We start from the raw sequence: 13,986 nt of genomic DNA on the forward strand, positions 1-13,986 counted from the left end.
AGGGAACCAAGTAGAAATTCGAGTTTAGTATGCCTGAACTCAGAATTCATCTTTTAGTGAAGTTGGTTTTAACATTCTGTGGTTGAAAATACCACTTTTAGAAAGTAGGTATTTTCTTGTCTAACCATCCAAGCCTGCCTCTCCTAGGTTGTGTATTCCTTGTCTGGAGTTTGTGTGACAGGGGCTGGGCGATTCCAGGAGACAGGGTGAGTTAGGACTGAATAGAGAGATCCGCATGTAGATGGGGGGGGGGGAGTTGCACCTGGAACCTGAATAAGGCTGTGCCTTCCCTCCACAATGCTGGCTCCACCTCCTGTGGTGCGTCTGATGTCCCTGGCCTACACTGTGAAAGGAAAGAAGGAGTCTTGGCAACAAAGTGCTCCAGGATGACCAGAACTGGTTTGGACTAGGCAAAGGCCTCTCTGCCTTCAGAGAACAAAGGGAAAATGAGTATAAAAGAGGGGACCCAAACTCCAGAACTTTAGATCACTTTGGGAAACAAGAAGAAACCTTTGCAAAGGAGAGGAACAAAAGGAACTGAGGAAGAGACTATCTCTAAGCTGAGTGCTGTCTGGGGGATTGGCCTGCAGTGGTTGCCTGACTGCCAAAGAAAGGAGAAAGGACTTTGTGCTACTTTCATTCAACTTGTGAATGATCTCCAAGGGCTTGAGATAGAGCTTGCCTCCTGCTGAATTCTCAGGGACAACAGACTTCACCCACCTGCTCCCCAAGAGTTCTTTGATAGTGCCTGCAGTTGTGTTGGGCTTTCTGAGGGACTGCGTGTCGCTGGAAGCGTGACTCACGAAGAAGCGTGTCGCCGCCGCAGGCGATGTTGTCTCATCATTGAAGAAGCGTGTCGCCGCTGCCTCTTCGCCTCACAGAAGCTCCTCGCATCGCCGGAGAAGAGTGTCGCTGTCGCATCAGACGCCGTCGAATCATCGGGAAGCTAGTCACCGCCGCAGCTGCTATCGTCGCATCACTGAAGATGTCGCAACTGCAGCTGTCGCATCGCGGAAGCATCTCGCATCACCGGAGAAGAGTGTCGCCATCGCATCAGAGGCTGTCGCATCACCGGAGAAGCGTGTCGCAGGGTCTGTCGCGCTTCAGAAGAATCGTTGAATCGCCGCACAGACGTCGGGCATGCATGCATTGTGTCGCATCAAGGAGAAGACGCCATTTTTGTTTCATTGCACCGGATCTTCATCACATCACAGCGCTGCTGGTCGCATCGCCACGGAAGCACAGTAAGAAACCAACGCATCACCTCCCCACGCCGAGAAGAACCGACACATCCCCTACGTGTCAGTGTGGTTCCAACACATCACCGTTCTTGCGTGTAAGGAACTGACGCATCACCTTCCCTGCAACAGGTAATATACTCTCAACAGGGTTTTTATGCTCCATGAAAAGTCCTAGGCGCTCAGCTGCCAGTGGACGCAGTAGTTTAGGACGTAAGTGAAGTCGTCGTGTGGTGCATCTGGGTGAGGGGATAAACCCTGTAACCCCCTTAGTGCCGCTTTTCACTTTATTTAAGCGCTCTGACTAGCGCGACGCTGTGCTCCCCCCCCCGCCTCCATTTTGTTGTTGTTGTGATCCCTAGAGCCCGCCCCGCCTCCCAGCTGAGCAGCCCTCCCACAGACCTCATCAGCGCCGCAGAACCTTAGAGCGCCGTGACTCGCTCCTGTCCCTCAGGCTGAGTGGTCGCTCCCCAGTGTCCCCTCGTGACACTCGGTATCGTTGTGCTGCCTCTGCCATTGTTTTTGTGCATTATTTCATTTGCCTGCTGTGTGCCTGCCTGCCGAGCTGCTATATAAATTATTTAATTAATTAAGCGTGCCGCTTTCACCGCACTCGGTATCGTTGTGCTGCCTCTGCCATTGTTTTTGTGCATTATTTCATTTGCCTGCTGTGTGCCCGCCTCTCTCTCGCTATTTAATTAATTCTTAGTGCCGCTTTTCACTTTATTTAAGCGCTCTGACTAGCGCGACGCTGTGCTCCCCCCCCCGCCTCCATTTTGTTGTTGTTGTGATCCCTAGAGCCCGCCCCGCCTCCCAGCTGAGCAGCCCTCGCCCCTCCCCCTCCACCTTCCATATATGACAGCTATTCCCGCGCGCAGCGTCCACGCGCAGCGACCGCGCCCAACCCGCGCCGAAGGTGCGCCAAAGGTAAGCCCGTCTACGCCCGTCCGCGCCTGGACCGCGCCCAGTGCCAGACCCCCTGCCCCTCGCGCTGCCCAGCCCCCCCGCATTACCTACGATGCCGCCACTCTCCTAGCCCTTAACCCTGGTCGCGCCCCCAACTGCGTCCAAGCCGCTCCTGGACGCACCCATGGACCGTTCTCCTGCTTCTCCTGCAAGTTCAGCGGCACCGACAACATCTCCGCTACGACAACACCACAGATTCCCGACCCCAACCACCTAGAATGCATCCTTCTCAACACCCGCTCGGTCCACAGGCACGCCATTGACCTTTGGAACCTACTAGACACCATCTCTCCTGACGTCGCCTTCCTAACGGAAACTTGGATGAACGCTTCCTCCGCCCCTGACATCGCCATCGCTATCCCTGATGACTATAAGATCACACGCAAGGACCGCACCGACCATACAGGAGGTGGAATCGCTATCGTCCATAAGAAAACAATCCGCATCTCAACCAGCTCTGATGCCAACCTCGCCAACTCCGAACACCTTCACTTCCAGATCCACATCGACCCCAAGACCACACTCAGAGGCACCCTCCTCTACAGACCACCAGGACCCCGCGCAAAATTCAGTGAAGACATCACGGACTTCATCACCCCACACGCGCTACCCTCCAAAGACTACATCCTTCTGGGAGACCTCAACTTCCACCTTGAAAAGATCAACGACCGCAACACCGCCACCCTCTTGGACAACCTCACCAACCTCGGACTTAAACAACTGGTCACTTCCCCCACCCACATCGCAGGTCACACTCTCGACCCCATCTTCACCTCCAGCAACCATGTCTCCTTCAGCCACACTACGGATCTCCTCTGGACTGACCACAGCTGCGTCCACTTCACCTATAACAAGCCGAAACCCATCAACCACCCCCAACCAACTCTACAAAGAAACTGGAACAAAATCACCACAGAGCAGATCTCCACTTCACTCCTTCAAACCTCCCCAGCCCTCTCTTCTAACGCCAACGAAGCCGCCTCCAACCTCACCCTTTGGTTATCCAACACCGCCGACACCTTAGCACCACTGAAAAAACGTCAACACAAACTTGGCAACAAGAAGGCCTCATGGTTCAACGATGATCTCAAGAAGTCCAAGAAACTGTGCCGCTCCCTTGAAAAGGCCTGGAAAAAAGACCCATCCACCAGCACCAAGGACGCCTTCAAAAGCGCCACCCGCACTCACCACCAACTGATCCGAAAAGCCAAGAAAACAGCATTCAAAGATCGACTTGACAACAACGCCCACAACAGCAAGGAACTATTCAACATCGTCAAGGAATTTTCCAACCCCGCGGCCAACTCCAACGACATCACCCCATCCCAAACCCTCTGCGACTCCCTAGCCTCTTTTTTCCACAACAAGATTGCTGACATCCACAACAGCTTTGACAACCAACCCGGAAGCCAACCCACCCTACCATCTGCTGACCATCTTCCCCCCGTAAACACCCTTAACGCCTGGAACCTAATCTCCACTGAGGACACCATCCGCCTGATGAATTCCATCCACTCCGGATCCCCCACAGACCCATGCCCTCACCACATCTTCAACAAAGCAGACTCCGTCATAGCCCCGCACCTCCGAGACGTCATCAACTGCTCCTTCAACTCCGCTACCTTCCCAGAAGACTGGAAACACGCTGAACTCACCGCCCTTCTGAAAAAACCAACAGCAGACCCCACCGAACTCAAAAACTACCGCCCCATCTCGCTTCTTCCATTCCCGGCCAAAGTCATCGAAAAAGCCGTCAACAACCAGCTCGCCGCCTTCCTCGAAGCCAACAAATCCCTCGACCCCTCACAGTCCGGCTTCCGAGCCAAACACAGCACTGAGACCGCCCTCATCGCAGCAACAGACGACATTCGAACTCTACTGGACAATGGAGACACAGTCGCCCTCATCCTCCTCGACCTCTCTGCAGCCTTCGACACTGTCTGCCACAGCACCCTTTTACAACGCCTCAGAAACATCGGAATCCAAGGAAAAGCACTGGAATGGATCACCTCGTTCCTCACCGGAAGAACCCAGAGAGTCCGCCTCCCACCATTCAAGTCCGAGGCCTCTGAAATCATTTGTGGCGTACCTCAAGGATCCTCACTCAGTCCCACCCTCTTCAACGTATACATGAGCCCCCTCGCGACCATCGCCCGCCAACACAACCTGAACATCATCTCCTACGCGGACGACACTCAACTGATCCTCTCTCTCACCAATGACCCCAGCACCGCCAAAACTAACCTACACGAAGGAATGAAAGAAGTCGCCGAATGGATGAAACAAAGCCGTCTGAAACTGAATTCAGACAAAACAGAAGTCCTCATCTTAGGTACATCCCCCTCTGCATGGGACGACTCCTGGTGGCCAGAAGCCCTCGGAAAAGCACCCATCCCGACAGACCACGCACGGAACCTTGGCGTCATCCTAGACTCCTCACTCTCCATGAACAGACAAGTCAACGCCGTATCCTCCTCCTGCTTTAACATTCTTCGCATGCTCAGAAAAACATTTCGCTGGATCCCCTCTGAAACTAGAAAAACAGTCACACACGCTCTAGTCACGAGCCGACTGGACTACGGAAACACCCTATACGCAGGCACCACCGCTAAACTCCAGAAGAAACTACAACGAATCCAAAACGCCTCAGCCAGGCTCATACTGGACATCCCACGCAACGAACACATTTCGAGTCACCTTAAAGACCTCCACTGGCTACCCGTCAATAAGAGGATCACTTTCCGACTGCTTACCCACGCACACAAATCACTCTACGACATCGGACCAGATTGCCTCAACTCTCGACTGTCCTTCTACACCCCCTCCCGCCAACTTCGCTCCTCCAGTCAAGCCTTCGCCACTGTACCTCGCATCAACAAGACCACCATGGGAGGCAGATCCTTTTCATACCTGGCTGCCAAAACATGGAACTCACTCCCCGCCTACCTTCGCCTCACCCAGAATCACCTAGCGTTCAGAAAGCAGCTTAAAACGTGGATATTTGACAAATAATCCCCCTCCCCTCCTAAGCGCCTTGAAACCCTCTGGGTATGTAGTGCGCTATACAAATTTTATGACTTGACTGACTTGACTTACCCTGACTAGATGCAAGGATTCCTATTTGGAAAAAATACCTACCTCTGCCACCTAGAGACCCCTAAATCTAACAATACTAAAATCAATGCATTTAGGTGCTGCATTAATACACCTTTTCTTAATGCAAGTGAATGGAAGTGAGAACATGTGTTAAAAAACAGAAACCAACAGGTAGGCGCTAGTGAACAGGTGCAAGTCTCTCCGAGTGTGAATAATGTGAGAGGACATTAATGGAAAGATGCATGTATTGCCAGTAAAAGCTGACATCTCGCTTCAGTGTGCCAGCTTCACAATGAGGCAATGCTTAATGGGATGGTTCAGCTAAAATGCGAGGTGAAAAACATAGCAGAACAACATGAAAACTCAATTAAAATGTGTGTAAGTGTGCAACAATGCTAAGGCTGTAATTCACAATTGATTAATGAAATATAGCATCATATGGGAATGTACCTGCATTTCCATGGTGCATAAGCAAACCTTTAGGCATGTTTATAAGTAACTTCACACCCATAGTCTTCGTCACAGGCCAAATAATGTCCCCATAGTTTTCAATTGTTGTCTGTGAGCAGTAGCAATGGATCTGCAAAGTATCCGGTCTTTAATAAATCACAAGATACCTTGTTTTAGATACAGTTTGCAAGGAAGAACATCCTGCTGTCACTCTGTTCGAAAAGATATGCACACTCGGATTCTCCTCTAATGCTCATTATTGAGTGTAGGGAAAGGGCCTTATTAATCTATGGACAAAGTGAGCTATTGCATAGGGATTCCCTGTGTTAAGGGGTCCACTAATTCTGGAATCAGCAGAAGCCTCCTTGACCCTGCCATATCTTGTTTTATGGTCATCTACCCCTCAAGGAGATGCAGAAATGCATGTGATTCATTGAGTATTCCGTATACGGGTGCAGTGCACACCTATGCTGTTTGGTCTACTTTATCACAGCCAATATTTTGAAAGAAAGCTTTCACAGCCTTTGCTGTACCTCTTTTGTACTTGCACTGCTGTTTGCCTGTTCTTTATGTGAAGGGAGGACCCAGAGCTTGAAAATGTACAAGGTAGTAGCCAAACGCATTCAACGCCTCCACCTTTAACCATGCTTTCAATAGCATCAAGAGTGAGACGAGTGAGTTAGGTTTTGGAGATTGGCTTCCTTGGAAAAATATTTACAACATTGGGGCCATTTGCTTCAGTGCTCAGCTTGTTTTGCAAAGTTTATGCTACAGGGTGTGTAGGACGCTTTGTGTGGACACTAGGCAAATAATATAAAACATAAAGGCCCGTGTACTATAGCTGACCTTCTGGAGAACTTATGTGTCTTTCTTCCCAAGAACATTTTAAACAATATCACCACATTGTGTATTTCTCAACACATTTTTTTTTAACTTTGTACCGGCAGTTCTAAAGGGGGTTTCATGAAATATTCAAACACTTTTATGGTGTATCAGACACATCTCATCCCCCTAAGCGGCATCTGGAATATTTCCTGTTTACCCCCTAGAAACCATAGCAACAAAAGGGAACTTTTTCACCTGCATTTCCGTAAACATATCCTAAAAAACCCTAGTTGTACAGGCCGTTTAAATAATTTGACCACCTGCCATTTTCAAGATGGAAATGATCTAATTTTTCATCTTCTTTGTTTCTATTTTCCAGCTCCTTTTATTTTCCCACTTTGCTCATTCTAAGTAGATTCCAATTGCGTAGTAACTTGGCGTACTACGCGAGGGCCATCTTGGATGTAGTACTACATCCAAGATGGCGCTCGCGTAGTGCGCCACGCAGAACGCAACTTCACGGAGTTTCGATATAGGTGATACAACTAGCGGTCATGGACACGTGACTGACCTAGTCTCTAATTCTTATCGAAGTTACTACGCAATTGGAAACTACCAAGTAAACTTGAATATCATTAAAAGGTTTTCTGAGAACATCCCATTTACTTCTGATTTCTTTTAAATACCGGATTAATTGGGATAAATTGCTAGAAGCCCCGAAGAAGTCTTTTGTGCTTTGAGGCACACAACAAAACTCGTGTTGGCTGCTATTTGAGAAAGTTGTGTTTTCATCAAGAGTTGTCGTCCATAGTCAAATTGATATTGCATCAGACCACGACCACATAAGTATGAGGAGGCTGCTTCTTATGAAGAATTGTGACAACTAATTGATTTGTGTGATTTAGAATTATGCTCAACATTGATGATACCTCAAGAACTGAATGGAATAAATATTATGTATCACTGTTAAAGATTGTGTGAGGACTCTAACCCGTGTTATATTTTGCTCGGGTGGAATATTGATTTAATCTTAATAATGTCCCTGCTTATAGTTACTAGGCAATCTACCCCTAGAGGCGACTTAAGGGGTGGCATATGTAAAAATAAGGTGGTTTAAGACTTTGGAAGCACCTTAATTCCAAAGACAAATTTTTATTTAAAGTTAAGTTAATTTAAAAGCAGCCTGCCAAGCAGTGCTGACTTTTAAAATAACAGAAGGCCATACAGCAGTGCATGCTTAAGGGCATTACATCTTCTGGGCCTCTAAATCTACATGCCCTTCCATATATTAGGGACTTACAGGTAGATTGTCAGTACCAATTGTAATTATGCCTAATTACCATGTACCTTTTACATAGAGCAAAGGCCCTGGGTCTGGTCAGCAGAGCCCAGGGCGCAATCAGAGTCCGAAAACCAGCATCTAGTAGTCAAAATGGAGGCAAAAATTTGGGGACACTGCTAAAAGTCCTGGTTTCTCACACTCAGCCATTCCAGGCTCGCCTCTCTGCTTCCTTCCTTTCTGCCGCTCCATCTCCCAACCCTTACTCTCCTACTGCCCCACTCTGTAACTCCTGTGTAATCTACACTCTAACTTACTCTCACCTGCACCCCTGCCTGCCTCTACCCCTCCTGGTCCCTTCTCAACTTCCTTTCTGCCTCACTTGCATCCCACCCTTCCTCTCCTGCTACTTGTCCTTCTCCCTCTAGAATCTGCAGAAGTTGGCACTCTTAAGTTTTTTTGTGGGTTTGAATGACCTCTGTGTGCCCGGCTGAGCTGCAGTCTAGAGGCTTACTGTATGCCAGCAAATGAAAGAGATTAGCAGAAGCCCTTTGTTGTGCTCTGCGTTGGCTGTTCAGTGATTTTCCTTTTCCTCTTCCAGGTAGATTTTGCAGAGTGGTGACAGCCCTGCCATGAAGGACGATACGGACGGCTGTGTCGTGCTGGGCAGGCAGCTGAGCGAGCCTGCCCGCTTTGCCTATGCCGGTCTCTGTGGAGTCACCATGGCCCAGCTATTCCCTGAAAAGGAGCAAAGGTAACACAGAAGGAATAAAAAATGAGTGGAAGTGACTACACATTCACCCTCGTAACCCAATCTTCTCGAAGCGCCTGCTCTCTGATGGTTGAGATATGAGGGTATTGTAGGTAATACTTTCTCTGTACTGGTGTAGGTGTACCCTTGTTCTCTATAGTGCCTTCTCTGCTTTGCTTAATTTGTGTTTGTGTTAGTAGTTGAGGAGCACTAATGCTCTTTTTTGGGGACCAGGGCTTGTGTTTTCTCATCAGACTTTGAGCAAGAGAGAGAATGGAGGAGGTATAGAAATGTAGCAAAAACAATGACAATGGGATAGAGGAGGTATAAAAAGTAACTGGCAAGATTAAAATAAAAGTGCAGAAAGTGTAGGGTGGTGGAAGAAAGAAGTACTGAATAGAATCAAGACTGGGCAGACTTGGTATTCAGCAACACCAGCATTTGACAGTGTTGGCTGCTAGCTCCTAAACAAAAAACGTTTGTGACCATCAAATTAACCGTTGTTACTTTATGATGGTTCAAACATAAGCATGGTTTGTATAGGACACTTACTGTGATTAAGGTCCACATTGCTCTCTGTAGTGCCTATTCTATGATGGTTTGGTGTGAAATGTGGTTGGTTTGCTTGGGGTCTGCTCTACAATGATCTGAGGATGGCCTCTGAAGCTACTCTTCTTTTCAGGCTGTCCAGCTCCCTATTGGCTGGTCTTGACTGAGCACAAAGATTGGTCTCTCTTGCCAGATCTATGGTGGTATAGAGTGGAGGTTGGTCTGGAGTTCTAGCTCTCTTAGCTTGATGTAAATGAGACAGATCTCTATACTTCCTGCTCTGTTTGAATCTAAGGTTTAAATGCACATATTCATTGCTTCTTTTGTGATAGGTAGAGCAGGGGTTGATCTGGAGTGTCCACACCCCAGTAATGTATGACTGATATGGAGTTCTGCAGTGCTTATTGTCTGAAGTGTTTCTTTGTGGTGCATGGTAGTGGTTGGTTTGGTGTAGGTTTTTTTTCTGTAATGCCTTCTCTGTAAGGCTTTAGTACTGAGATTGTTCTCTGCTATGTCTGACTGGTGATGGTTAGGACTGGAGTGCATCTTTGTAAACCTTGTTTTTGGTGACTTATCACATAGATTGGACCCCATAGTGTCTACTCTGAAATGGTGTAGGACTGAGGATGTTCCTGGAAGTGCTGAGCATGTTTTACAGTTGAGGAGAAAACTGTGACATGCTTGGACTGTGATGTATTGTGACTTCAGGCATGCCTGTCAACTTCTTGAATCAAAAATGCAGGTGACATCTGGGGTTAAACACGATGATTCAATATTATGGTGGATTGAAAACGAACACTTTTTTGGAGGGTGGTAATGGTTTGAAAAGCGATGACCCAGTTAAAGGCCAGTGGCGGCTAGCATTAAAAAATTATGGTGGGCGCGATGGCGCACAACTCACTATAAGGAGCGGGAGCACGACCAATGCGTCACTTCTCTGCCAGGAAGCGAATCCTGGTTGTCCTCGAGCAGGAAAGGGAAGGTGCTCCCTTCCTGCTCAGTGGAATGCTATCCAACCAATCCTGGAACTACACATGTCAGCATGAGAGTAGCTCCAGGATGGTTCGGAGCAGGCTAACCCCGCTGGGGGCCTGTACCAGCAATCTCAAGGATTGTAGTGTAGTTCCTATATTCCTAATTGGCTCTGCGCATTGGAATAATAAATCCTGTAGATTAGACGTAGGACTGAAATCAACTAGGTCTCTACCGAATATACTAAACTTAATTTTGTGTGCCAGCTAGCTCAGAGGTCACTAGAAACTTTCTCGAATTCACAAGAAGGGATTAGTCTCTGACAACCGCATAAACATGACCACTTTGTTTCCCCAAGATAAAACGTATCTTCAGAGTCGTGGAAACAATAGATAATTATTTCACTCAGTCAATCGTGCATGCTTCATTTCACCAGAGGTGCAGAGAAATAGATAGACAGGCGTTTTTAATAAAAAGGTTTTATTGAACAGTCTTCTATTTCAAGCATAAGAAATGAACTCCTACAATCGTAAAACTGGTTATAAAATATAATGGATACAGTATATATAGTAGAATAAAATAATACTGTAAGAGCATTGTATGGTTCCTAAACCATAGATAAATACATACATAAATAACAGAGGCTAAAAGTACTCCACTGGTGCATCTAAAATACGCCTACCCCGGTTTACCCAACCTAAGCTTAGTACGAGGGAAGAAGTAAGTGAGGTGTAGCATAAATGTATTATTCTTTTTGCCAAGAATCTGCTCAAGATTTCTCTAAGGGTCTAATCAGCTCCGTACCATAGTTTAGAATGAAGAAGGCTGGTCTCGGGACTGGATTACCCAGCAACCCGCAAGGGCAGCTTGGAAACACTGGAGCTGGATTTCCCGGCAGGAGAAAAGACAGCGTCTCTCTCAGTGCGTCTTCTGGAGGGTCGGATTCCTTCGGCACTTGCTGTAGCAGGCTGCGTCGGGCAAGTAGATAGTCGAACAGCTTCAAACCACCGTGTGTTTGCTTGGCCAAATGTGGGCATATTTATACATTTAAGGTGCCGGGTGTGATGTATGGTTGGACATAATAACGTTGTCAAAGAGTCTCAGTTCTTTGAAAACTCAATGAGTTCTTGGATAAATCAGCACTCAAACAAGGGGAAGTCCCTGACTGCTGAAGGCGGCTTTTTCCAAGAAATCGTTGTGGATTTTCGGAACTAGTGAAAGTAGCCCTGCTCTGTTTGGGCTGCATGAGTTATGCCTAAATATGGTTATGATTTCCTATGCCTATATAAGGATATGGTGAGTTATACCTATATTAGGGCATGAATCAGGAAACTTACAATAGGGTCCTAAATAATACATAACACCCACTCCGTGTTATTATGTTCATCAAAGTCAAGCACTAAAACATACAATCTAGACCATGTTTTCACAATGCATTTAAAGTGGTTGTACACGAAAAAATGAGCATTTTTGTATTGTAAATATGTAAAGAAAATTACTTCATTGTAAGCATATGATATGATATTAGTAATGCTAACTGAATGAATCACGAAAATTACATTTATAATATGGCTCTTAGTTACAGAAAAAAATCGAGACCATCCCATAGCAGAATATACAAACTTTTTTGGTTTAGATTAGGCTAATATTGCTCCTAGGAAGTGTTTAAGGAATTCCTGTTGTCTAAGAATAGTTCTCCTTTAAGCAGATTACTTTTGTGCCAAAGTTCAATTTTATTTTTGTGGGAAAAAGTCAAATCAAATCTGTCATACAAATAGAGTTCCAAACTTGGTAGCTTTTTGTTTTGAAAAATGAAGGTCGAATTTCATAGTTTGAAAGAACACTGTGTGTCAATTTCAAAAGTAATTCACGTTGTCAAGAGAAAACATTAAGTCATCAAGGCTGGCAAAGAGATAGTCTACCACAGTAGATGAAAGTTCAACCACTTCATTAAGAAGGTCAATTGTGCACATGTGTGAAGCATCGCCGTCAGCGTTAGTTACCGCATTAGCAGTGTTCATAGCAGATGGTACCTGTGTGCCTGTTGATCCACGTATCTCACCTCCAGTTGGATTAGTCGGTGAGACCTCAATGAATGCCGTCATCAGGATTGGTAGCCGTTGGGGACAACACAACACATGAGCCGTTACCGGACCCAGTAATGCGTCTGCATCCGTTGGCGCAACCGATGGTAGTGTTAGACAGATATCTAACACTCATTCCTCTCCACAAAGCAGGCATCGTAGAACAGGTATGATGCAATCTTGCCAGATTGGTCTGAATGACAGGAACCACGTGGTATTCAGATCTCTGAAACGAGCCAAGCCAAGGATTTGTGTTATTCTGTCACAGTACCTCATCGCCTGCAGCGCATTTTCCATGCTGACTTGCGTATTGCTGGTGGCCGGATTTGCCATAACGGAGCAGGAGGAATAAAAATAAGATCCCTGCTACGAGTCCCCAAATGAGAGGCAGGCTGACGAACACAGAGTGGACGAAGTTAGGAAAAATGCCCAGGACTGCTTCAAAAGGTGCTAACAGTCCCGAAAAAAATCGTCCTAAATACAGGTGCAATACCGCTGGTATCAGACATGTTAAAGATACGACCTAACATTTCTGCGAAATGTACTGGACAGTTTGTTGATAATAATGCATGCATCTCTGTAGCGGACCTTGCAACTTGAAGATCATACTTCTCTCTGGACGAGGTCAGTGGCACAGTTTTTTGCAAAAGAATGGCTTACATTCTGCTTAAAGTATCAATTTGTATAGAAGAGATGTTCAGTGAAGGCCATAGCGGCGTCTTCCCGTCTGTCTTCCTTTAAGGAAACAATACTTGCATACAACAAGTGACCCTGGCTGACATAGTAACGAGATAGCCTATTCCTGGCACCATGCTACAACAGCTATGATCATTGAGCATAACGTAGTTGCCATTGGAAAGCTGCCTGAAAATTGGATCTATAACCGCAGTGGGCGAACCCCGCAGGTGGCAAGAAAGGTTATTGGAAGAACCTTTGCAGGCTCCGTGTAAATTAATACCCTGACACAATAGTGTACCGCTTAGAGAGTTTTCACAATTTTACCACTAAGAAATATTTTCTTTTCCCCACTCCAACATTTGTGTGTGTATGGTAAATCCCAGGTCGACTTAATGTATTCTTTACCCAACCTTTCATACAGGCCTACTGGTATATGTTTTAAGCAATACTGAAACTGGAAAATCGTCACTGGTATCGTGATGGAACCATGTATTATCCATTCAACTGATGGTTTCTCTGAAATGGTCAATGGTAATCTCTCCAGTTTTTCAATACTCAGCACCGTATAGTGTGCTCCCCTCTGTGGCAACGAAATTTGTTTATCTGTAAGGTTAAATACAGTAAACAGTGACGTAGTGTTGATTAGACGCCAAGGCACATAGCCAGAACGAAGGTTTTGCATCGTCCAGCCTAACAGCATTATAGAGCACAATTGGGACTGGCTATGTTGTAACATTAGCAAGTCCTGTTCCATTATGTCTATGGCAGAGGATACAATGCTGACCAAAGGATAAATTCTGGACGAATTAGTTGTTAGCCCATTGTCAACTTCAGAGAGTGATTTCTCTAAATTAATACAATCAATTTCTCGTATTCTTTCAGCTGTTTCCATTTGCGTGACTTTCCAAGCTTCATTGTAAGAAACGTATATACCGGCGTATATGAAACGTTTATGACGTGGATTACGAGGTCCCATAAGGAATTCTCGTAAATCAACGCCATCTTTAAGCAAAGATAAGTGTTTTTTTTTCTGGAAGTGTGGATTTCTGCAGCCATTCAAGGCATAGTTTTCTTACACTATAAATTGTTATTATCCCT

At 46.2% G+C, this 13,986-nt stretch overlaps 1 protein-coding gene across 2 annotated transcripts in view; it reads left to right on the forward strand.

Moving 5' to 3' along the window:
* TMCO4 (transmembrane and coiled-coil domains 4) overlaps positions 1 to 13,986 on the forward strand; it is a 572,429-nt gene that overhangs the window by 16,385 nt on the left and 542,058 nt on the right. Inside the window, exon 2 of one of the 2 annotated variants that reach the window (XM_086921564.1) lies at positions 8,456 to 8,608. In XM_086921564.1, coding sequence (XP_086777690.1) covers positions 8,487 to 8,608 — 122 coding nt within the window. In that variant the 5' untranslated portion in view covers positions 8,456 to 8,486. The remainder of the gene's footprint in view (positions 1 to 8,455; positions 8,609 to 13,986) is intronic. The other variant, XM_086921566.1, reaches the window with a different exon arrangement.

The sequence above is a fragment of the Lissotriton vulgaris genome, chromosome 5 (genome assembly GCF_964263255.1).
Source record: "Lissotriton vulgaris chromosome 5, aLisVul1.2, whole genome shotgun sequence".
Classification (NCBI taxonomy): Eukaryota; Metazoa; Chordata; class Amphibia; order Caudata; family Salamandridae; genus Lissotriton; species Lissotriton vulgaris.